Here is a 27,423-nt window from a genome sequence, read left to right as displayed (position 1 = left end):
CGGCGAGAAAGCCCAATAAATAATAATCCGTTACCTACATTGTTTTGGTTTTTTAGGAAACTTACAGTTACATTACACATGGAAACTACATATATACGCTATATATATTAAGAAATATTTATCATTCATATTTTATCGCAACACATTTTTTTCACTACACACTTATAAGTTATAATAATGCATTTTTAATACATATAACTATTTATAAAACACATACAATACAAGTTTTATTCATAAATAATATATTTATCACACATTTTAATATACTTATAATACATTGTGTCGGTAGAACTCTATTTTACACGGTCAGAAGCTTTTGACTGGTAGTAGCTTGTTTCTTTTATTGAAAAATATTTTTTTTTTGGAAAGTACTTATTTTCTGCTATTTCGTAAATAAACAAAAAAAATATCATCTCAATATTTTATATATATGATTTAGCAAAATACTATGAGAGTGAAGAGGGTGGGAGTGGGGCCTCGGGATGGGATGGTCAGGTCAAGAGAGTGTTGGGGATGGGGAGGATGAAACAAACATAGAATGTCATTTATGAAACTTATTTTTCTTACTTTGATTAAGGAATTCATTTCTTCATTTTTAAAAACTTATTTTCTTAAAATAAAAATATTTCCTCTATACCAAACACACTCTTTAATTAGTCATCAATTATCAAATAATCATCAAGAATTAATTAACAACACCTAAAACACAAAAGTATCATTAGATTGTGTTTTATTATTTTTACTCCCCCTCCACCCTCCCACACCCTAAAACACAAAAGTATATTACATACGTTTGTGTTTTGTGACACACCCAAATACTGGTCAATTAGAATAACAAATTTTGGCTTATTCTAGAATTGTTCATGCATGTCCATTTGTCACGTCCCGCCACTTCGCAGTAGAATTTTGCGTCCGGGTAGGGGCGGAAGGGTCTAGAGTTGTGGAGAAGTTTCCGAAAAACTCTAGAACCCTCTAGATTATTCAAGAAGGCTAGAGAATTCTAGGGAATTCTCTAGAATTCTCTAGAATGACTTAGAAGGCAATGGAAGGTCCTAGAGTGTGTAGAGAGTTCTAGAGCTAGGACCAAAGTGTAAATAAGTTTAGGGACTTAGAAAGTAATTTAAAATTGTACTTTAGTCCCTAGGAGTTAGTATAAATAGGAGGTGCCCCCATTTGCAAGGTACCATCCAACCAATAATCCAACCATCCAAGTTGTAAAGCAATCTTCCAAAATCAATACAAAAGCCTTCTTTCAAATTTCTCTAAGTCTTTCCTTAAGCATTCTCTTAGCGATCTTAGTTTCAAAGAGCTTACTTAGCTTACAAGATCGTGAAAGATTCGTGAGTAAATTGTCAAGTGCCGCACGGAGCTTTAGTAAGACTCTAAGTCCGTGACACATTAGACCAAAGACGTTTTTCTCTTCCATCCTTTTAGTGCGAAGTTTCCTCTCTTGTAAAAGCAGCTTTGCAAATCTGTTAAAAAAAACACCATATTAATTATTAATCAAATTGATTAGTTAAATATTCTGAAAGTTATATATCTACAAATATTCAAAGTTTCTCTAATCATTAGTATTTGGATTATACATGAATTAATTAATTAGATAGAAACCTGATAAGAGCTTGTTCATTTGTGCCTTCATTCTCAACAGCTTCATTTATGCAGGTTTCAAGATTCATCTTTGAAATAGGCTTTTGCAAGATGTTATTACCAATCTTCACCAGATTCTCCGTGCACTTCTTTGTTGCTTTATCAGTCGATGACGCATCTCCGCTTAAATTGTCATTCTTCCAAAATTAAAAGAGTTTCACTTTAATTCACACCTAGAGTCAAATTCATCTGAACTCAATACTTTTGATGCACATCATAAATTTATATATAAAATTACAATAAATAGTAGAAATGAACCCAAACTTAAAAATATAACGAGTTATTAATACTAAGATTATCTAAGGTTATTAAAGATTGAACCCATAAAGTTCAAGTTTTGAATTTGCTTCTACTTCCATATACAGGTCACCTAAATGACAGCTACAATTTTATTTTCTTTCACAAATTGGGGATATGGAAAGGGGAAATGAAGAGGAGATTACTTTAGTGAGCCTACCAACTGAGCTACTAAGAGTCATGAAAAGAATAGAAAGCGGAAAAAAATGAAAAACCTGGATGCGAAGGTAGTTGTTTATATGTCCAGCTAGCAGTGCTAAAAAGCAAGGACAAATGAAGGTCAGCCATATCAGCACTGGCAAAAGTAAAAGCATCAACCAAAGGGCATTTTCCATCTTTATAGAGCCAACTAATGAGTCCCCATTTGGCTGCTCTGATTGCATCGTATTTCCTTTCTGACTTGGAAGTACCTGTTCCCACAGATAGAACTAGATACTTGCCACAATCCAGAACATTTGCCGGTAATAAATTTGCTTTGGCTCCAGTTGGTCTCATCGCCAGCAATGCCTTCATAAATAAATAACTATATTTTACTGTAACAGGACTCAAGTATATATAGTTACGTTGTATATATGTTTTTTTGAACTTACAGGATTATTGGCTGCAATGCCTCCATCTATAAGGTTAAATTCTCTATCATTCCCATGACAATCTTTTGTCTTGAACAAGTGAGCAGGAAAATAAACTGGAGCTGACGAAGTACCAATACAAATATCTAGATATCTGATAGTAAAGCATCAAAACCAGGATCCATCTTGGCCTGCATTAGTTAAAATTAGTACAATTAATGGAGGAAAACGATTTATTTTTTTTGTTTTTTATGGTCCATCCAACTCCTGCAAGATAGTGTAATATTTTAATATTGTGCAAATGCTCCATGGCTAAAATATGAAGTTGTCATACTTGTAACTTTGATTCAAGAAAACTCAATATAGTTCCTGGAATGATTCCCCTAAGTCCTCCTCCATCAATGCTCAACACTGTAATTCTTTCTCCATAACGCGCCATTGCTCAGTTGGATTTAGCTATTGCAATTAAATTCCTCTATTCGTAATGCTTGGTTTAAAATTTATTGTCTCTGCGTATTTTGTGTATATATAGATGGCACCAAATAACTAGTACAAGTAATTTAATTATTGTTAGGACCAAAAGCACGTAAATGAGAAGAAAATACTTCCCATTACGTTAAATGATTTTCCAATTTTAATCAAGTAAATAAGAAGCTGTGTACGGATTATTCAGGTTTTAATTTGAAGATTGTCCAAATACTTGTAATGCTTAGCCAGGACTCGGTAGTAATTGCTTTCAACTTGAATTGGCCTTTTATAGCGCGTAGATAAATTATCAAAGCTATGCACAGAAGTTCATTTTTACTGGATATTAACTCACGTAATATACAATTGCAGAGTCTTTCTTTTCCAAACTCCCGTGAAAACAGTAAAATTTGCCAAATTGCAGAGGCGTGCAAGAAAAACTTGGGAATGGAACAATATTGATTGTGAATTTTGTGGTAGATATAAACTTTGGCATTCCACGCAATACATTGAGTTTCATTGCCTAATTCGGGGGGTGGGGGGAGGGGCATACATAAGACGAACTTCAAAAAAATAACTATTTTAAGTTCAGAATTTGGCCAAATCATTAATCTTGTCATAAATTTAGACAGATCAGTCCCCTGGTGTTCTTTATCTTATCCACGCCACACATGGAGACATCTCAAATGGGTAAATTGGTTTGGGAATATAGGGAAAAACATTCATCAATTAGGTTTAAGTGACTAAAGTTAAGATAGAATAGATCATCACAACATGGAGTTGAAGAATGAGCCACTTTAAAAAGGAAATGTCAATCAGGAAGGAGAGTAGTAACCTCGTATAATCCATCTGAAGCAGTAACAGACCAGTCACCGGTCTTTCTATCTTCTTTCTGGCTGTTCCCACAATATAGAAGATTCACGACTTGTCTCAAACAAGAGAAAGAAACAAGCATAAAATCTTTTTCATAGATATGCAACGTAATCTCCCTGTGATAACTGAATTCATAAATTATGATCAACAAACAATACTTGCCGCCAGATACAATCAGCCAAGGTTTCATGATTACCATGTCCCACGCAAATCATTTACCTGTAAGTCTGTAACTATTCAATACCCCTAACTCTCGTCTGCCATTGTCTACATAAGTAGGGGTTTCAAGTTTAAAAATGCTTGTACAAGTCTTCTTTCCTTCTCTTGTCCCATTTTCTGAAAAGGTTTAAAAGAATTTGAATGAAAGGTAATAACAACTTTATTTATATGGCACGAATTTAAAGAATATAAGGTCGATTTGAGAATTGTAGTTACCAATATTGAATTGTCAATGCTGTTGCAGGACCATCGCTAGCACTGCGTTAGAATCTCAGCACCATCTGCAGTTATCAAAATGGTGTGCTCAAACTGTGCTGATAGACTACCATCTTCTGTAACAACTGTCCAATCATCATCCCATATTACTCCATCTATGCTGCCAATTGTCAGCATCGGCTCTGTACAGCACAGCAAAAAGTTGCATTCAGCACAGTAAAATCGTGCACACAACGATGGAATAGTAATTTTATGCTCCAAAAAGTGACCGATGCATCAATTACAACAAAACAAGACGTGAAAACATAAACTACTCATGTGATTCATAAACATTAAGCACTGTAAAACCTCAGGTCTTAGCTAAATCACAGACTACAGGGGAAAAGGAGACAACACAGTAGATACCAGCTTTTGGTTAATATCTATAAACAGAGTTCAAGTAGACATTTATTTAACATGGAAAATATTGTGCAGCTATGTCACAGTATGTCTCTTCACCATCGTGGAAATTAATAAACTATTGTAAAATTACCAATAGTGAATGTCTGATTGAGCACCATCCGTCCGCGATCATTGTTCCCTGGGAAAGAAAACAAATATAACAAAATAAAAATTGATATAAGGAGAATTACTTGGTTTAAGAAGGCAAGAATAATATTAAATGCAAGTAAAAAATGTGATTATGCATTCAAATAGATTATTTTTTCAGAGACACCACCTTAGAACGATGAGCTCAATTCTCATTTTGTACAAAATTTCTTTAGAATAGGATTTTCTCATTATTATGTATTACAAAACTGCCCAAGAAGATGGAGGTTTGCAAATGAATGAAACATTTTGTAAATTGAAATAGATCAAACCAACAGCGTGAAGCAACTTATTTTCGTCATCTCAGATAACTTACAGTAGTTCGAACTAGTTATCAACACTCAACAGAGATTCATTATAAATGTTAAGACACTAAATATAAGTATTTGGGTGCAATACAAATAAATTTTGAAGTGGGCTCTACTTTTTAACCCCTGATACAAAAGCAGTTTATTCTTACATCTCATGCAAATATTAGTTTGAGGTGTTGTTGCAACATTTAGCAAGCTGGATATCCAGTCCATCGACATTGGATGGCACAAGTAGAAAACTGAACAAGAAGATAATGTTTTTCCCACGCAAACAGTACAAATTATGCTGCAAACAAGTTGAACCATATAGGCTCACTATTGCTCATATATTTCTACACATAGAAAGAGCAGTAAGGAGGTTAGATATTATAAATAAGGAAGTTACTGTAATGCAGAATGACTGGATCACTGTGGAAAGCACGTCCCACTCCATGGCCAACGAACTGTTGCACAACCCCATAGCGATGTTTATCTGCAAGGTCACTACAAATAGAACGTTAACGTCAATCAAAACATGCTATGCTAAACAAGCAATATATTGATGTACATATAAATAGGTCATAACCGCATATTAATAATTTACAAGAAATATCAGACATTTATGGGACCTATTCCTCAAGTCAATTTGCCAAACTATGCCAGCTGCAACATTGATTTTCATGACAAATTCACCTTCATCCCGAGACAAATCCTTCAAGCATTTAGCAGACCGAGATACACAAGAACAAAACAGAGAGAAGATTTAGGTAGATGTCTTACTGTATCGTCTTGCCAATTTTATTGAATTCCACTCCTGGTGCACATATTGATATTGCCTTGTCCAAGCACTCTTTAGTCACCTGAACATCAAATAAAAATCAATAGGCGGAATTGCAGATGCATCTATACAACAAAATAAGGTGTCTCCCTCTAAAGCACAAAAGAGAAAGTTTTTTTTTTTTTTGGTGTTGATAAGTTAAAGCATACAGAACACTTGGTAGCACAAAAGGTAGGAATTCAAAAAAAAATGGCACTAACACCATCAAGAAGTCATACTTGCACCAAGTTTTTGGCTTCCTCATCAACATTTCCTGCAAAGAACATCGCTGATGTGTCACCATGGTAACCCTGCATAATCAATCAAGCCAAGCAGAGAAACAGAGAGAAAATTGAGTTTCTTGAGTCATAGACTGCATTTATTAAACCATGTTCGATTAATTAAATTTCAGGTGAGACACAGAAGAGGAAGGGAAGACCTAGAAAATAGTGCATCAAGAAAAGCGCATCCTCCGTACATTGACATGTCACCAATGTCCAACTGACATTTACTCTCCATATTGTTTCATAAAAAATTTACAACTTTATAAACTGAAGAAAAGGCTTCCCAACTTTCTCTACTTACCAAGTGATTACACCGCCAATAAATGCCTACATAAAACATCTTGTACTACCCACCACCAAAATCCCAACTGACCACATTTCATCAATGCCCTATCTACTGACTATTCTCACCTTTGATGGCCTACACTGAAAAAATGCTCAGCAGACCTCGCTCCTCCCCCTACAATATAAAGATTAAATGTCCATCACCATGACCACAAGAACCCCTTCTACCCACATAGGAACGGTGGGAACAGTTGTGTTTGGAGACTTAAGTAGGCGATAGTAGTGAAGAGGAGTAAGGGCACTGGAGACGGGAAAGAAGATGTTCTGAAGGTGGCAATAGGGATCTGAATTATAGGGGGTTAGAAAAAGTATTATCTATGATATAGGCTCATGGTAAGAGGGAGCAAAAAACAAAGATAACACAAATTAACTTCAAAAGATTACAAGTACCAATAGTTATAAATCTAGTGATTTAAATCCCAATCAGCAGACAGGAAAACCAATACTAGAAGATTAAATCGACGATGGCATTAGTGACGCAAAAAGCCCTGGTTCTTAAGAAAAAGGATAATGACATGTTGAAGAACCAAAATCTTACATCATCATATTCATAGCTTCAAGAAGGCATCTCATACCAGTTTCTCTCTATTGATCCATAACAAATATTGGTTTAAAGAAAAGTTGAAGCAATGAAGAGGCAAGTAATGGTACTAATTAATCGCAACAAACAACTTACATTAAGATAAACGGTGACATCAATATTGATAATATCCCCATCCTGAATCATTAAATATCACAGAGCATACGAATGTTAGCCTGTTGCAACGTTGAATTCTTGGTTATAAAGGAAAACAACTGTTAGCAAACCTCAAGTGGACGTGAATCTGGGATTCCGTGGCAAATGCACTCGTTTACTGATGTGCATACACTCTTAGGAAATCCACCATAACCAAGAGGTGATGGATATGCTCCATTGTCAACGATCATTTGGTGAACGGCTTGGTCAATTTCGTCTGTCATGATGCCTGGCTGCCAGAAGGAATAGCAATGTAGATTTCAAATGAAGCACGCTTCAGACAACCTAAGAAACTACTTTGATTGTTGATCTTTTTACACCCATTTAAAGACAATCTCAGTCTGATGCAATGGCAGCTATTATAACAACTACGCCTCAAACCCAAGCTAGGTGGAGTTGCCTACATAAATCCTCACTATCCATTTGAACCATTTAGACCTGTTACGTTCCAATATTGAATAATTTGGAGTTATCTGACACTACACATTCTTTACATTTCTATTCATTTACAAAAAGAAAGAAAAAAGAGAACCATTTACTCCCCCATATTCCATTTTATAATGGTAATTATGTGCATGGAGTTTAATAAGATAATTTGACGTACATCTAATACTAGTGAAAGTTGAAGAAAAAAATTAAAGTTATGGCTGAGAAGTTAGTTAACAGGGAAAAGATCACATCAATGTTTAAAACTTGAACAGCTTCATAATTTGCGAAAGTGATATAAAAATGAAACGGTATTAAACATTTCGAAACATCCAAAAATAGAAAGTTGTCCTACAAATTGGAACGAAAGGACTTGTAAAAGCAGACTGTAACCAGTGGCCAAACCAGGAATTACATAAGGGGCATTCAGAAGAATACTAGAATGTCATAGGTGATTTTTGAACTTTTGACCTAAAACAACTTTGAACACCCTTACCACTACACTAGAATTTTCTCTTATATCAAGGGGGTTCAACAATTTATCCAAAAAAAAATAAAAAATTCTACCCTACTTGTACAGTGTAATTTTTCAGTAAAGGGGATTCAATTGAACCCCTACCCTCTTACTAGCTACACCTTTGGTTGTAACGTGTGTGCAAAGAAGAACCTAAAAGGAGCAAAAACACAAAGTAGATGTCTAATTTAATAAGTTAATATCAAAAGTTCAAAGCAAGAAGATGATCACAGTAAAGCCAGGAAATATAGGCTGTAGCATCGAAGTCAGTTACTGAAAGCCTTAACTGGGGCAAACACAAATCTTGATTTATTAACCTAAATGAAGTTTGTGTGTGCAAGGAATGCCACATAGATACTTGAGTAGAAGGTACTCGATAAATCACCTTGACTAATGTCCCAGCATACTGAAGAACCTGTGCAGCAAGCCTTCCCGAAGCTCTCATCTTTTCTGTTCCCTTTTTGTCATGCACTTCGGAGCCACTACCAATCCCAGGTGGCTTCCTAGACTTCACATATGGAGGCCTTTGTATTTGTTCTGGAACTGGTCGAGGAGGAGAAATTTGACCTGGTCTTAAACGTTTGCGATTGGTGTTTGGAAGTTCATCTATATTTCTGCCAAGTTTAGTTTTAAATTAGCATCCAAGGCATGCAGCAAACAGGCAGAAGCAGGAATATAGTAAAATAAGGGAAACATTACAGAAACTTTCCATTTGCTGAACCTTGTTCTCACATGAAGAAAGTTCAAATTCAAATAGTCCATAGTAACCTTTCATATTTCATCAGCCATTAATCTATTGTAAAATCAAATTTAGTATAGGAAGAAGCACAACATACGCAAGTCCCTTGTAGGTTGGTCTGAGGGGACCTTCTCGTGACCTCACTCAGAGATGGACAACACTATTCCCAGTACCAGAATCCTCTCATATCAGTACAGACAACTCAGAAACGAACCTACAATAAATGCAGTATTCATGTAACACAGGTTTTAAGAACCTATTAAGACTGTCTAAAAGGTTTTAGAAACCATAGCAAATTAAGAGCTTACAAAACTTTCTTTCTGATAAACAAAAGAGATGTCTTTCATCTGCACCACGACAATGCCAAAAGTTTTTAAGTTACAAGAATCTAGCATGATCTTTAAATAAATCTACTCAACTATGACCAAGAGCTTCCCAAGACCTTTTGTACTGATATTTTCTTGCACCCACCATGTCTGCATCTTGCAACTGTCAGTCTGTCACTCTCCTACTATAGACAATTCCAAATTCCAATACACCATCCTCAGATTAACTGATCTACTTACATTTGGGGGACATTTCATGTTTCCACTTTTTAAAAGAAATTCTTAAAAAAAAAAACATTTAAAGACTTGTTCAGTTTCACACTCCAAAAGAATAAGCACTTGTTGGGTTATGAAGGGGTGATTATGGCGTCATGCGGAAGCTTACAATTGCAAATCATATAGTTGATAAATTAGATAACAAAAACTTATACTAAAAATCAAAATATTATTATATCAAAACTAATATAAAGAAAAACATTGAAATTTTAGAGAGAATAAATCTCCCATAAACAAAAGTCTTAAACGACTACATTGTGGATGTTATTGTTATTGTGTTAGAAGAAACAAACCTATATTTATAGAGTCCTAAAATCTTTTCTTACTAGAAAAGGAGTCCTAAAAGGAGAGAATAAATCAAATATAAAATAATATTATATTTTTCCTTAAAGAAAAAACAAAACATATTTTTGGATCGGAGTGTCACGTTCCGACACGATATTTTTGGATCGGAGTGTCACGTTCCGACACGGTATTATTGGATCGGAGTGTCACGTTCCGACACGGTATAATTGGATCGGAGTGTCACGTTCCGACACGGTAACATTAAAGGTAAAAGATATTGAATTAACTTAATGTACTCAATCTCAATGAACGCATTTCCCAAATGAGTGTGATGTGGAGGCATGAGTCCTCGTGTGTGTGCTTGATATTGTGATTGATTACGTACTTGCTTCAACTGTCACTTGCTCATGTTGTTGTTTCTTATCACCTGCTAAGTGCTATAGTTGACTTTATTCTATTATTCATTGTATATTAGTTTCTATTTTGGGTTGGCCAATGATACCTACTCAGTACATGTTGCCCCGTACTGAGCCCTACTTGTATTTTTCTTTGTTTTCCTTTCATGGAGTGCAGCGAGTGTACCATCGAATTTGACTCGCCTTCAGCTCTAGCCAGTCTCAGCATATCAGGTTTAAGGGTGAGCTATTTATTCGAGCTTGTGTTGGATTCTCTTGGTCATGGCATGATGTCCTTAGTTTTCGGACATAAACTATTTTATTCGTTTATTTTGGTGTCTTTAATACTCTTAGACTTAGTATTTGAAGATTAGATGTCCTTGATGTGATGACTTTCAGGTTTTGGGGAAAATGTGTAATAGACTTTAGAGGTTGATTTGATTGGTTACTTTAACTAGTTGTGAGCTTCCGCATTTTATTGCTATTTGAAGTTGAATTATTGATATATGTTGGGGTTTAAGTTCCTTGGTTCGCCCACTTAGAAGGTTAAGTGTGGGTGCCATTCACAACTCATTTTGGGTCGTGACAAACTTGACACAGTTAACACTAATGGAGCAAAGGACAAACAAGTATACAGGAATTTGTTGTCCAGTTCAAGGTAATAGGTGCAAAAGGGGGAAGAGGCTAAAACGACGGGCAGGGGAAGCGGGTTGAAGCCAATAATGCCAAGGGTCAAAAGTCTAATTGTTGGGCAAAAAAGTGACTAATGTGAGGTATAAGGCAAACAGAGGCGATTGGGTGCAAGGTAAGGTGGAAAAGATAATTTGCTACTTTCCCCTTTTTTCTCAATGTTGATCCATACAAGTTTCGAAACTGCGTTCAGCCATGCCCTTGGAATGTTTTTCAGATTTGGTCACAAATGGAGCTAGGATCAAAGGCTGACTATGCTTATTTTCCGAATTCTACAATTAAATTTGAAGAGATGAACTCTAATGGGACTGATTGAACCAAAACCTAAACATTAAGATCAGAAGCATGACAAACTTCATTTAGCCAAGATCCACTAATGATGTATACTAATCCCTCATTCTCAAACCAAGTATCACTTTATCAATGTGAGGAATCTCCTAGCTTTATACTACCAAGAACCAAGAACAGAAAATGGCAGCATAAACAAAAACAGTAAGGAATTGAGCATGCAACCATGGTATTGACAGTAGAAACGTCATATGTTTTAGGACTAAAAGAAGGAAAATAGCATGGTAATCAGCATGCTGTAAACCAAACAACTTAAAGATCAAATATCATACCTTCTATTGAATAACAAATCCGTTAACCCAGAAAATGTTCTTGAGCATTGCATGGACACATGTTTATTTCCTGAGTAAGCATAAACAGTAATCGTCAAAATGAGTACTTACAGTTGATGAAATATTTGCCTTTACTAGTTACATAAAAGATTTCAATTTTATTAGAAACATTTTCCTTTGATACTACAGTTACATAAAAGATACAACTATGTCCTCCTAAGCACTATTATGAATACCATCATAAAACCTTGAGACAAGAAAGCACAATCATGGGTAAATTCGAACCTTGAAGAAGTAAAGAAAAGGGGGGGGAAATCCAAGAACTCAAAGAAAAGAAGGGGGTATTTTTTTTTGTCCCAAAGTAGTTGACGAGAATATATATATCATCAAGAATCACAAAGAAAGTAATCAAGAACCTGGGTTGCAATATATATCATCAAGAATCACAAAGAAAGTAATCAAGAACCTGGCTTGCAATGGAAGAGTCGATGACATTTGCCTTTACTAGATTAATTGAAGATTCAATTTTGTTTGAAACATCTTCCTTTGATACTACAGTTACATAAAAGATACAACTATGTCCTTCTGAGCACTATTATGAATACTACCATCATAAAACCTTGAGACAAGAAAGCACAATCATGGGTAAATTCAAAATCTTGAAGAAGTAAAGAAAAAGGGGGGAAATCCAAGAACTCAAAGAAAAGAAAGGGGGGATTTATTTTTTTGTCCCAGAGTAGTAGATGAGAATATATATATATATATATATATATATATATATATATATCATCAAGAATCACAAAGAAAGTAATCAAGAACCTGGGTTGCAATGGAAGAATCGATGACATTTGCCTTAACTAGTTACACATTGAAGATTCAATTTTGTTTGAAACATCTTCCTTTGATACTACAGTTATATAAAAGATTCAACTAGGTCCTCCTGAGCACTATTATGACTACCATCATAAAATCTTGAGACAAGAAAGCACAAATTATGAGTAAATTCAAAATCTTGAAGCAGTAAAGTAAAAAAAAAGGGGAAATCAAAAACAGTAAAACAAGAAAAGAGGGTCATCAAGATTCAAGAAGCAGAAAGTAAGTAATGAAGAACCTGGGTTGTAATGGAAGAGTCGATGAAATGAGTGATGAGGATGGTTAATGAAGCGGCAATCGCCAAGAAAGGTAGAGACGAAGCGGGGTTGAATAGAGGAAACTCCCACCATTCTCTCTTATCAACTTCTCCAGTAACACACCGTTTCGCCGTAGAGCCATATATATTGCAATTTATACTTTTTCCGCATAATTTGGCAAAAAATCTATAACATCCCAAATTATAGTAAAACATTTATCTTTATCAAAAGAAATTGTTTTAAAAATATGATGGAAAGTTAATATTGTTGTTAGTATCTTCTTTTTTTTTGCATCGACGGATTTTTGTAACTAATTGTAATGTAACGAGTTGTAATAGATGGTGATTGTATTATTAGTAGTTATTAAAATATCTATTTAATTTTTGGATAATGTATTATCTAGTTTATATAAATAATAGTAATAATTTTGTGTCAAACGTATGGGTATGTTAATAGTTTTTTGAGCTTATGGGTATAAATCATGTTTAATGATTATTTTTTTAAAAAAAGTGAAGTATGTTTCATAATAACTATGATCAAATACATATCCCCAAAATATGATATTTGAAAATCTATGACCAAATATAACCTAGTTTCCTGTTATACCAAACACTCACTAATTTCACGAAATACAAGCTGACACATATAAAAAATATTAATTAATATTTTTTTTGTCTAAACAGGAGTTTGAAGTTCAGATCTGATTGTTCTCATTCTACTTCATTTGTTTGTCTTTATGTTATTACTGTTTGAAAAGTTTGAAAGTTTTTTTTTTCACTATAATTTTTTAAAATATTTTAAATTGTTTATTGTTGTGACTTAACATTATTTATATAGTTTTTAATTGTGTATACATTATTTTAAAAAAATGAAAGTTTTATTTTGGAATTCACATCGAACACTAATTAGTTTGTTTCATGTACTCTAAATCAAACTATATAAATTAACACTTCAAAAACATAAGTGTTATTTTCTACATTGAATCGGGATTAAGAACATATGTTATATTGTATTTACCATTTTTATATAAAATAAGAACGCTATTTTTATAGAAAATAATTCTAAGTTTATTTGAATTTTGTGTTTGGGAGGGTTGAATTATTTTTAAGTGGTAAGAGTTATTAATTCAAATTAAAATGGATCGAGCACAAAAAGAAAAACAAATAAATATCTACTAAACAAAAAAAAGGAAATTATAGTGCAATGTCTTTGCGACATTAATTTACAAAATATACCCATATTATATAAATAACGTATATTTTATATTAAATATACATATATTATACAGATATATATAATTAAAAAATGCATAAATAATGTACACTTCAATCATGTTAGATAAATTAAATGGCCAAAAGGTATATTTATATAAATTTTCTTAAACAAAAAGTGAAGTAATTTTTATAAGGAAATGATACAAGTACGTAAATATAAGAAAAAATATCTAAATACATATTTTATTTTACCATAATTTCAAAAATTCCATATCATTTTAAAAAATCTACAAAATTTCCTCTCAGATACATCACCCCCTCTCAGATAGATCCCTCCTCTCTCGGATACATCCCTTCCCTCTCGAATACATCCCTCCCTCTCTAATATATCTCCCTTATGTATCCAAATGTCTTATCTCCTCTCTGATACATCTCTTCCTCTCCGATACATCCCTCCCCTATGTATCTGGGTGTCTGATGTATCGAAAGTTCAGTGATGTATCCGTAAGTCTAGTGATGTATACGGAATCCATAAATTTTAAAGGATTCTTGTAATTTGAAAAATAATATAATTAGCTTTTAACATTATGAAATCTATGTAAATTTATATACAAACATTAGAAAGAGGACTTCTAAATAATTTTCAATATTCCGTTTAGGGCTTCATCTGACAACTCCAGGCCTCTTTGTAATATGTGGACCAGCCCAAAAAATTGATATGGGGCTTACTTTGGAAAGCAAAAGGGCCGAAAATTTTCGCTTCTGCCCGTGACTATTACTTCCTCCGTCCACTATTAATTGTCATATTTTTTATTTTTAGAGTTAAATTTTAAAAATTTTGACTAACATTTTAGGATATATTTAATCATCATATTGATATATAAAAAAAATGCAATATATAGTACTTTTCGTATAGTTTTTGAATATCTAATTTTTTTTGTTTAAAAAATCGAATTAATGTAATCTAATTTAACTTTGAAAATAAGTCAAATTGACTTTCGAAAAACGCAACATGACAAATAAAAGTGGACGGAGGGAGTAAGAGACTACTATGCCGGCCCAAGCTTGCTAGGTACAGCATAATCATGGCAAACAACACAAATCCCATTAGTTTAGGACTTAATTATGTGTCTTTTCGCATGTTTTCAAAATTATTATTCGCATCAATTTTCGGTCCCTACATACATGTATATCATTTACATAGGTCAAAATTAGGTGTAATTTGTTCAGGATACATTGTATCCAAGTGTCATCGCATTTATCTGGGATATACAAACTCTCTCGCTTGCCCCTCTCCGATATATCCCTCTCTCCCTCACCTATCGTATATATATTTAAGAATGTATTTATTATCCCAGATATATGTATCTAGTGTGATTCGCATGTTGCTGATATACATTGATTCTCTTGCTCGTCTTTGTCCTTCTTCTTTTTTTGTATTTCGGAATGTATTTGATAGCAAAATACATGTATTTATGTTTTCTTTGGTAAAAAAATATTAATTAGTGAGACTATATGTAATTATTTTAAACTATAGAGAGAATTAGTAAATATGTATAGTAGAAATGTTTGTATAATTATATAGTTTTTCCTAATCATATTATAATGGATGTGATGTGTTTCAGCACTAGTACTGTTAACATCATGCATAAGAGAGGAGAGGAGGAAAAAAAAGGAAATTCAGTTAAAGTCCTAAATAGGCATTATATTAAATAAGTTTTTTTTGTTTTTCTGAAACGACGACAGATATATATAGTGATGGATCATTGAGAAGTTCAACTAATATACTAGTCTCACGCACGTTTATAATGACGATTTATTGAAAGTCTTACTAACTCATTATTGTTTTCAAAATTTTGTCAAACATAAAATAGCTGAATTTTGAGCAAGGAAATTTAAAATATAAAGAAGTAATTATACGATAGAAGCCAACATCTACTATATATCTACACATATAATTTTTGCGTGAAAATTAAAGAGATTGAGATGAATTGTTGAGTCCCTATGTTGGGTCCTGATGAGGAAGGTAACCAGGTCCTTACAAGTTACATGGACCACATTCCAATACTCATCTGGTTGAGGTCATTTTCTTGATAATGAGTGAGGTGATGAAATTAATTACTCCCTAGTACCAAATGGACCACTTTCCTATTTATAGAATATCAACACGTTGCCCCTTTCGGGCCAATATGATTTGTATTTCAATTTTTGGCAAGAGTTGTTGCCATAGCATAGCATTACTAAGTACCAACACCCATTAGTTTGGTCATGAAATTGGACTAGCTCAAATATTCTTGTTTAAAAATCCACTACTATGATTAAAATTCTAACTTCAATTCAACCTGCATTCTCAAACATGTTAAAATAGTTAAAGTTGGTTTTTAAACGTAGAGTACTTGAATTTTTTCAAATCGAGCCCTAAATAAGAGGAGCTCAAGTCAAGGCCATAAATTCAAAGTATGAGAAGAAAAGACAGCAGTAAATATTGGAGTAGTAACATTTTTCGTTTTCCGCATATAGGAATAGAAATCGGAGAAAACGATTAAGATAATTCCTTAGTTTCATTCTACTTTGCCCGTGTTCACTTGATACTTCTCATAAGAAAATATATTTATAGTGATTTATTTTATCTAACTACTACCGCCGTCCCATATTAGATGGACATCTTACTAAAAGTATTTGTCTCATACTACTTCATCACTGACTAAATTAGGATAAAATTACACTACAAAAAAATCCTAAATTGCCAACAGATTTTAATAACAACTTAAGTTGGTTAGTATTCTACTAACAAATTACCAACATATTTCTAACTTAATTATATTTTAAAACTTAACAACGAAATTCTAACAGATTACCAACCAAAATCTTACTAACTAAGTATTTTAGTTGGTAAATACAGCGAGAAAAAATGGCGCCAAATTTAGCAACATTTTATCAATGGATTACCAACTGAAATATTACTAGCGCACACCTTTTGTTGGTAATATTACCAACGAAGTATATATCGGTTGGTAAATATGACAAAAAATTGTTTATATAATTTATTAACATATTACCAATGAATTACTAACCAAACATTTACCAACGGCAAGATTATGTTACTAAATTTACCAACCAAATATAAATGTGTTGCTAAATTAGTAACGAAATGTAATTTGTTGGTAAACTTGCCAACCAATATCCAATTAGTTGAAAATTTTGCCGACGAATAAAGATTGTAGTAATAATTACTAACATCATTAAAATAGTTGGTAATATACCAACCGATCATTAATCCATTGGTAAAATTTACCAACATATTAATTATTAGTTGGTAATATTACATATGAATGTTTAGTTGAATAGTAACTATTACCAACTGTGATAAAATTTATTGGTAAATTATTAATTACTAACTTATATTTGAATAGTTGATAAATTTATCAATTGAAGTTAAAATTTTTGGTAAATCAGTGTCTAGTGTTGAGGCTTTCTTATTCAGTTTATGTCGTTAGGAGTTTTAACTTTTAAATTTTAGCCAAAACTAGACTTTGGTTGATATTTTTGGTAAACGTGCTCAGATTAGAACTCTGCCAGTGACTCAGTGTCATTAGCTTCGAAAGGTCATTTTTTATCTAACATGAAGGTTGGTTCAAGTTTTGAGGCTTCCATTTTTTGTTTGTGCCGTTAGATGTTTTAAATCTTATGTTTTGGCCAAAATTTGACTTTGGTCAATATTTTTTTGAACGTGCTCAAATGAGAATTTCGTCAGCGTAATTAACTCCAAAGGTCATTTTTTATCTAATAGGATGGTTGGTTCGGGTTTTGAGGCTTTCATTTTTAGTGTGTGCCGTTAGGTGTTTTAACTTATAAATTTTGGCCAAAATTTAACTTCGGTCAATTTATTTGATAAACGTGCTCAAATGAGAATTTCGTCAGTGCAGTTAGATGCGGAAGGTCATTTTTGATGTAATAAGATAGAGGGTTCGGGTTTTGAGGCTTCCATTTTTAGTTTGTGCCGTTAGGTATTTTAACTTTTAAGTTTTGGCCAAAATTTCACTTTCGTCAATATTTTTGGTAATCGTGCTCGAATTGAAATTTTGTCACCACGGTTAGCCATATAAGTTCAGTTTTAGTCTCATAGGATGGTTGGTTCGGGTTTTGAGACTTTTATTTTCAGTTTGTGTCATTAAACATTTAACTTTTAACTTTTGGCAAAAATTTGAATTAGGTCAATTTTTTTGGGAAACATGCTCAAATTTGAATTTCGTCAGCGTGGTTAGCTCTGGAAGGTCATTTTTCGTCATATAGGATGGTTGATTTGGATTTTGAGGTTTTCGTATTCAGTTTGTACCGTTAGGCGTTTTAACTTTTAACTTTTGGCCAAAATTTGACTTTGCTTAACATTTTTTTTAAACGTGCTCTGATGAGAATTCCGTCAGCGCGATTAGCTTTGGAAGGTCATTTTTATATCTAATAGGATGGTTGGTTCAGGTTTTGAGGCTTCCATTTTCAGTTTGTGTTGTTAGGCGTTTTAACTTTTAAATTTTGGCCAAAATTTAGATTTGGTCAATATTTTTGGTAAATGTGCTCAAATTAAAATTTTTGATATAATGATGTGTCTTATTGAGATTAATTTAACTTGTTGTCATAGATTTTGCATTGTTTCATTCAAATATGATTTATAAAATTGATATTATTATTTTTGGATTTATATTCGTGCTCTTAGATTTTTAAATGCAATAAATTAATAAATATTTTACTATTGGATAATCATTCAGTTAATAATATTTTGAACATATTGTCAATCAATTGCTAACCTAACATTGAACTTGAATGATATATTACCAACAAACTAACAATTAATTAGTAAATTTATTAGAAAATCAAATAATCATACTAACATATTTAAAATTTATTACCAACAAGGGTTGTGGTGGAGTGGTAAGTACTCCTACATCCTTAACCAAGAGGTCTCAGGTTTGATTCCCCAGGATACGAAGTCGCCTTGAATGATATATATTACTAACAAACTAACAATCAATTAGTAAATTTATTAGAAAAACAAATAATCATACTAACATATTTAAAATTTATTAACAACAAGGGTTGTGGTGGTACTAACGATATACTAACTCCTTTTCAATTCTTTAGTAAAGGTACTAACGATATACTAACCAAAAATTAGTTGGTGAATTTACCAATAGAAATTTCAGGGTCATGTTTCAAAATTTTGTAACAACATCTTTGGGTGTTTACCAACCGATTTTTGGTTGGTAAATCAGTTGGTAATATTTACCGATGAGCCTTTTAGCAACAAATTAATATAAGTTGGCAGTTGGTAACTCAATTTGCCAACCAATTTGATCAATTTACCAACGAATTTTTTTGTTGGTAATTGGGGTTCCTTTTGTAGTGTTAATTACTTATTTTTATCATTTTACTCTTACAATTAATATGACTTTGAAAGTTTAAGCAAATTTTGAAAGTCCATTTATCGACTTAATTACTACTACTAATAAATATAATTACTACTAATTCATTAGCTGTTTGAGCTAAGACCAGAAAACATATTAGTAGTTTTTTTGACCCAACACCTTTTTAAAAGAAAAAATCACTTGGTTTCTACTTCACTAATACTCCTATTTGCTAATCGTTCATCGCAAGACAATCATATATATATATATATATGATAAAGTATGTCCATAGGTCTACTCCACGCCTTTTAACTCGTTCTTTATTAATGTACGTACTTTTTACCAAGTATATTAAGCATCATTATTCATGAAATGAACCTTTACTTGTTATTACGTACTCTATATCAAATTAAAGAAATTCATTCTTGAACTCTAGAGGAGGTGAAATTTGAAGCAGACAAAACTTCCCAATTTTATGACAAACAGTTTCCTATTGGATACCAAAAAAAAAAAAAAAAACGAATTCTATGAATTGGACATACACAAGATTTTTTACACCATTTCATATAAGAAATAATCACCTCCTAATAATGAGGGAAACATTTTTAAAAATATAATAAGAAAATTAATAGCCTGAAAATAAGATATATAATCTGATAGTATATAAACAATCAATAATATATATTATCTCAATAAATATAAGTTACTCATAAAAAATATTAGACAAAATTGTTATCGCGTAAAACAATTTAGGAAGATGAAAAAGAAGAAGTGGTCCTTCATGGGAGTAGAGATCCATATGCATATGCTGGCTGAAATGTATTTAAGTTGAGGGGTGCGCAGCTTAAGAAAGCATTTGTCAGATTGATGGTTCCACTTGAGCTAATTATTATGGCAGTGACCCAAACCCCGACCCGTACGTACGTGCACTATTCTGCCACATTTCATGTGTCTCATTACGAGGATTAATGGGACTTTTGTTCGAATTGCATCTTCAATTAGTTATTCCACTTCTTTAGGTACCTCCTGAATGTCACTTTTTTTTGCATCTTCAATTAATTACTCACATGAGCGCTAACAAGTTCTTACATTTTCAGTACTCATGAATGTCACTTTTTTTGGTGTCATTACTTGTCAATCGGATTATTTGTTTTATCTATTTTTTCATTTGCTCGATTCAATCTACATGTATATAGGATAAATATGACCTCTCATCTTAAATTAGATTTTGCATCAATAGTATAGTATTAGAGTATTGTTCTGACCTTATATCTACGTGTTTTATACGGATCACTTATTAAAATGAAAAAAATACCAATAAAGTAGTACGTAGCTTTGCACGAAACCAAAATGTAATGTGTGTTCGAAAAGAGGAGAAGACCTGATTACGCTTTTAGAAAGATGAAAACGTAGATGCTTTGAAAAAACTGGAGTAATATAATTATAATAGTAATAAAGAAGAGTGGACCAATTTTGCACTAGCCATGGAAACATGTCTTGGACATGAAAAGAAATCTCTCTTTAAATTAAAGTTGTATATTCCAGTCAGACTCTTTTTTTCAACCCATGACAATCTTTTTTCTCTGTTGCTAGATTCCTTTATCTCACCCTCTTTCTACACCTTCTTTCTCTTTTTCCGGCTTTCTGCTTTCTCACGACCTTTTTCTCACCCCTTGGGATCTTACGGATTTACATCTCTCCCTCTCTCAGATATATATATCCCTCCCTATATGTATCCGAATGTCGTATTCCCTTTCTGAGACATTCCTATCCCCTTCCTAATACATTCTGCTAATGTATCTAGAAGTCCAGTGATCAATCCATAAGTTTTAAGAGATTTTTGTAATTTGAAAAAGAGTAGGGAAATAATATAATTAGCTCTTAACACTGAGATTTATGTAAATTATAGTATTTAATTTATAACATTAAATGTCGTTTGGTGATTTTTTATTAATCATATATCATATATCATATATATATATATAAAAGATAACCTTAGGCCCACCTACGTGGCGCCACCAAAAATCAAAATTCTCTTTTAATTTATTTATTTACAAAATTAGTCTTCCCTTTCATGAAAAGTAGCGACTTTAATGAAGAGTTGCGACTTTTATAAAAAAATATGACTTTTATGAAAGGTTGTGACCTTTCCGAAGGGTTGCAACTTTTTCAAATAGTTGTAACCAATCTGATAAGGCACAATAAATATTTGTTCACACTATCCTTTGTTGTCTATAATAGAGAGATTTCCTCTCATTTTAACACATCGAAAATTCTAAACCTCCTCCTCCTCTTCTTCTTCTTCTTCTTCACAATTAAATATTTGTATATTTTGCTCATGTTGAGTGGCCCACTGACACTGTTACTTATGTTACAGATCTTGGTATGTATTTTTACAATCATTAATTTATAATTTATGCTTGCTAAATGATAAGATCATAAGATGTAATAATTTTTATTTTTCTTTGCATTATTAATGTTTGTTACTACGTAATCTTGTATGTAAGATAATATAGTGTTTTTAGTTTTAATGCCTGATAAATTTTAAGTATTATTTTATAAATTTTGTGATATTAAATTTACGCGTGAAGCGCGGATAATTTTACTAGTAATAAAAAAAAATCTCACTGAGAATAAATACTTAAAGGCTAAACCTTATGCTTACCAATAATTTGATTTTTGAATTTTGAATATTATCACATAAATTAAAATTAAGAGAACCCTAATTTTGACATGTGGTCGTGCCTTTTATGTGGAAATTTTTGGCCTACGAGGTTACAATCTATTGTCCTTTTCAATTTGAAAACCACACCGCCCACTTAATTTCCTAACCCCCACCATTTCAATTCTCTCATACGTTCCCATTAAAGTTGGCTAAAGAAACAATGAAAATAAAGTTGTGATCAATTATTTAGTTCCTTAAAAAGATGAAACTATTTTTCTTCGAGTTCCTCTTCATACCTTTTTAGGAGTATTTGTTTGCATATGAAATTTAATATGTTTATTTAATTATTTTCAATATGGATACATTATCCACATTAAGATGCTATGAAACAAATTTAAATATCTTAGACGTACGATAAACGGGCCCTTAGTCATTTTAATACGAGTTGCGTAATATTATTCTCGGGGGAACGGTAAAAGATTGTATATTTACTTTTAGGATTTTTGAGAATTTAATATAAACATCTTGTATGGAAGACTTAATAAGGGGAATCCTATCATATTTTGTGTTACACAAATTGTATTAACTTTTAAAACAAAGTCAAGCAGCAATTTTTCTTTATCTTTTTAGGATTAAGATTAAAATAGTATAAGTACTATTTTAGAATTGACTTAAAATAAAGAATATATCTGTGAAAAAGTACAAGTAATGACTAATGTATCACGTCCTAGGCGTAACAGTTGAATGACCTCGGTATTTATTTACCTAGTGATGAACACGATGTATTTATATACTACGGACTGCTGCTAAACTTCGGATTGAAAGTGCGTGAATAGGAAAATCGACTTTTAATCATTCTTATGAGATATCACGTATTGCATTAATTCCGTCACCCTTCTAATACAATAACAACATTTGCAACCTTTTTTCTCTTTCGTAATCTTTAGTTTGCACAGTGAGATGAGACATCAAAGTAAGGAAAAGTACTAATTTGTCTAATTTTTTGAAGTTCAGTAATCTTTACCTTAATGAAATAATTGAGGACTATAAATCAATGACTGCTCTTCAATTTATTTATTGATACTGTTAAATGATCAGAAATTAAAAAAATTATAACTTTTTTAATTTTAAAATAAATAAATCTTTTTTTCATTTTTAGTTAAAAGATATTAAAATTAAAAAAATAAAAATATTTTAAAAGATAAAATAACATAAATAAAATACCAGTCTGGTCAAAATAATTTTTCCTTATTTATTTTTTCAAATTGAAAAGGGTCCCAAAAATCAGGTCTTGTTTTCCGTGCAAACACTTGTATATAAGGCCACACTTGTATATAAGGCCCATGTGCGTTTGTCTATTACAGTAAGGTAAACCTTTATTTCACCACCTATCAATTATCATTACAATAACTTGAGTTGAGATAGAGGAATCTTACCTTTAGTTGTCCCCACTTAATTAAAAATTCATTAATTTAGTACTTACGCAATGATTAAAGTTAATGTTGTGAATTTCCAATTAGTTAGGTTGTCGTATCCTGCCGCGCACTAGGAATAGAGAGTGCTTATGTCCCCTTCATCTAATGTGTTAACTCCCCCTCACCACGGGCGCGTCCCCTAAGCAGGATTGATAGACTTTTAGATGGTTAAATTATGATTATGATAATATTATAGTATATATTAATCAAAGTTAAAATAGTAATTTTCCTATTCAAAAGTATCTCTGGCAATTTTTGAACATTATTATACAGTGGAATTAAAGTCTAGGTAGCTAGCTACCTCAATCTGTAGAATATATTGAAGTCTAAGGATTTCGGATTTAATTCTTTCACAGAAGAAAAAGAAATGTTCTTTTGCATGCATTTATTTCTCTTTCCATTTATAGGATGACTTTTTGACACTATGCATTCCAATATCTGGGTTGTACTTGCCTCATCACTATGTATTTGATTACATGTATAGTTTCATTATACTTCTATTTTCTTGTTTCTGATTTGATTAGTGTATTTTCTTGAGTCTGATTAATTTAAATTTTTATAAAAAAAATTCTACTTTCTCTGTTTTAATTTGCATATATTAGTTTGATTGTACACCAAATATGGAAAAGATAATTGAAATTTGTAATTTTAAATGAAAAATATAAAAACGTATCAAAATGTAATATTATGATCTCAAAATGTCATATATTAAAATATTGAATATAAAAAGTGACATACTAATTAATACGAAAAAAGTACTTTGGAAATTTATATTTAATGGAAAGTAGAGGAACATATATGACACTCCTTCTGTTGACTTTCTCTAGTCTACCATATTTTTTATTTTTTATTTATTTATTACTTTTAGCCTACAAAAAGAGAAATAATATTTACTTATTTTTCAAAATTTAAAATTATACATCAATTAATATAAGTATATTAATAAAATATTCATATTAATTATTATATTTTAACCAGGCGTACAAACTAATATAAGTAAAAATGAACGAAATGTTCAAACTTGTAGACAACAGTTGTATACTTCGACCATAGAAATCTCAAGTGCGATCCTACAAATCCAGTAATTCCTTTTTTACATTGTTCCTATTTTACTAGCTTACGTATGAGAAGTAAAAGGTATTTAGTTTTCTACTTACTCCTATCTCCAACTTTGCCACAAATTTTGTAATTCATTGCCATAGTTTTCTTATATTGTATCCAAAATTTTGAAAGGATAGGTGCATTATTACGAAAAAGTGCATCTAACATATAAATTTGATCGGTTTGACCTTTAGGTTCTTAATATAAATCGTTAAATTTTAAAAATTATAGGTCCAAAATATATAATACTAGTTATAAATTTTTATATGCACATTTAATTTAATTATATATAAAAAATTCGGTGCTAAAATTTTTAGGAATTTTCAATGTAACACAGTTGAAAATTTTGAAAGATTAAAAAAAAAAAAAATTGAAACGCCAAAAGTATTACCGATAACTACTTGGAGAGGTGTTACTAAAAAAATAGATATAAAATTTAAATTTCTATCTTCACTTAGAGAAGTGCACCCAATCAACATCATATTGTTATATGATACTTTGAACGTAGATTCACACATCTATATTTAATTATTGGGTAATGCTAAATGGCCAGAAATTTAAAAATTTGATGATATCCTTTTTATTTTAAAATAAACTGATCCTTTTCTGGCTAAAAAGATTTTTCCTATATGTGTGAATCTACGTTCAAAGTATTTTTCCTATAAATGTGAATCTACGTTCAAAGGTAAAAAAGAGGGGAGCATGAATTCACGTGAACTCATGAAACCCCTCTAAATACGTCGCTGATTTTAGTGCTCATAATTTCTTCAAGAAGGAGGTAAAACAGTACTCCCTCCATTTCATATTAATTGAATTTTTGAGGCATCTTCCATTTTTCAAATTAATTTAATTGTTCAGTTTTCAAGATTATTTTTAGAGTGTTCTTTCAATTTTATCCTTCATTTGGATTTTCAGTGTGATGACTTTAATAAATTTGACAATAATTAACAAGGATAAAAATGAAAAATTATGTTCAATTTATATCTTAATCTACTTTTTTTAAAGAATATGAAACACTTCAAAAATTCAATTAATATGGAATGGGAGGAGTACTGTTGCATAAACTTTGTGTAATATTCGAAAACAACAATTTTGTACGTACAATTATTGCATGGCAAATTTGGGTAATGAGCATGGTCCCAGCTTTGCCCACACGTGCGATCATTTAATTTCTTGGAATTGTCAAATGATACCCACCAACGTTTTGCTTCAATAAGTTAGAGTTTAGACAAATCGCTTTTTGCAACATTAAATTTTTAAAACATTATAGTATAGAATTGTGTATATATCTTTACTCCCTCCTAAATCAACAATCATTATAATTCAAAAAAAAATTGTGCATAAATAATTTGTTATTCCCTCCTCTTATGAGACATTTTAACCACTAGACTAAACCTTTAACTTATGTTTAAAGGTGTTAATATTTAATATATATATATATATATATATATATATATATATATATATATTTATTTATCAAATCAAAATTTGACATTTATATACAATGTAATTTTCTGACAAAGGAGTGTCGCTTGACAACCCTTGGCTAAGGGTGGTCTGTCCATGCTTGTCATTTCACAAAATCAAAACATAAATAACATTATTATTCCTATTAGCCTTGAAAGTATAAATATGACCCATAGGAAAACTAAATGACTACTTCATTTTCATTGGTCAATTTAATTAATCAAAATAAGCTAATTTATGATCATTCATAGAACATTTGACTTCAAGAGAATACTCTCTCTATCCCTAATTACATGTCCACTTTTCTTTTTATAGTTGTCCCTAATTACTTGTCCATTTTGATAAATCAAGAAATGACAAAATAATTTTACCTATTATACCCTCAATTAATTACTTTGAAAAATGTATAATTTCTTGAAAATCTTAATTTTTTAATCCATTCACTTCATAATTAATAGGGGTACAATGGTAAACTCACTATGTTAATAATTGTTTTCTTAATAGGTGTGTCAATTTAAAAGTGGACAAGTAATTAGGAACAGAGGGAGTACTAACTAAGGATACAATGATAAACTTATATAATTTTCTTAAGAAATGTAAAATCTAAAATGATAACATATAAATAGAAATAGAGAAAGTATTTTGAAAATTCAAAATTAAAGTTGCCAACTGTTTTTAATTATATCGATAATTCTTTTTAATACTGAAAAATATCTAATAGATAAGAATATCTTAGTCTACTATATTTTACACGAAGTTATTTTTTTAATGGATATAAAATTGTCAAATGTCTCTAAAAGCATAAAATTTCAAAGTTGTAAGCAACATAAGAAATGATCAATGTCCATGTAGTCAAAACTCAAAATATTAGGTTCTAATGAGAAAAATGTCTCCAAAAATATAAAATTTGAAGTTCAAAGGAAGTGATGAAAGAGAAGAATAAAAATAAAAATTTTAAAAAAAAAGATGAAAGAGAAGAATTAATGAGAATTATTTATTTTTCAGAAAGGAAACTTTTTGTGTCTTATTTCTCCCTTCAATATTTACACCCAACAATTTCCTTCAACGAACGAACACGTTTGGCTTCTTATAGCAATTATAACTAATGAATCCTTTTGACAATTCAAACATATTCTATGACAATTATTTCATTCACCTGTATATTCTTAATGAGATTCTCTACAATATTACTGTGCTGAACCAAAAAAAAAAGGGCTACCCCACTGTCCTATAACGTTAAATCAAATTTACTTTTCATTTATGCGGCTAACGAGTACTCAAAAATGAATATTTAGAGTGTGACATACCCCTTAAAAAATCAGTTAGTGACATTAATTAAATGGTAATTAATC

At 31.5% G+C, this 27,423-nt stretch overlaps 1 protein-coding gene and 1 pseudogene across 1 annotated transcript; both read right to left on the bottom strand.

Moving 5' to 3' along the window:
- Positions 1 to 1,252: 1,252 nt before the first annotated feature.
- On the bottom strand, positions 1,253 to 2,666 carry LOC125822079 (patatin-like protein 2; annotated as a pseudogene).
- A 1,623-nt stretch (positions 2,667 to 4,289) lies between these two features.
- LOC125822601 (methionine aminopeptidase 1D, chloroplastic/mitochondrial) lies at positions 4,290 to 12,843 on the bottom strand. Its single transcript, XM_049502016.1, has 10 exons — positions 12,732 to 12,843; positions 11,621 to 11,690; positions 8,675 to 8,903; positions 7,421 to 7,582; positions 7,290 to 7,331; positions 6,224 to 6,295; positions 5,948 to 6,027; positions 5,574 to 5,671; positions 4,822 to 4,869; positions 4,290 to 4,471 (listed from the first exon to the last, which is right to left on the bottom strand). The coding sequence occupies exons 1-10, from the start codon at positions 12,841 to 12,843 to the stop codon at positions 4,326 to 4,328; spliced, it is 1,059 nt and encodes a 352-aa protein (XP_049357973.1). The 3' UTR covers positions 4,290 to 4,325.
- Positions 12,844 to 27,423: the final 14,580 nt, after the last annotated feature.

The sequence above is a fragment of the Solanum verrucosum genome, unplaced genomic scaffold (assembly GCF_900185275.1).
Source record: "Solanum verrucosum unplaced genomic scaffold, falcon-dt-bn FXZP01000103.1, whole genome shotgun sequence".
NCBI lineage: Eukaryota > Viridiplantae > Streptophyta > Magnoliopsida > Solanales > Solanaceae > Solanum > Solanum verrucosum.
This window is presented reverse-complemented; position numbering and strand designations above follow the sequence as displayed.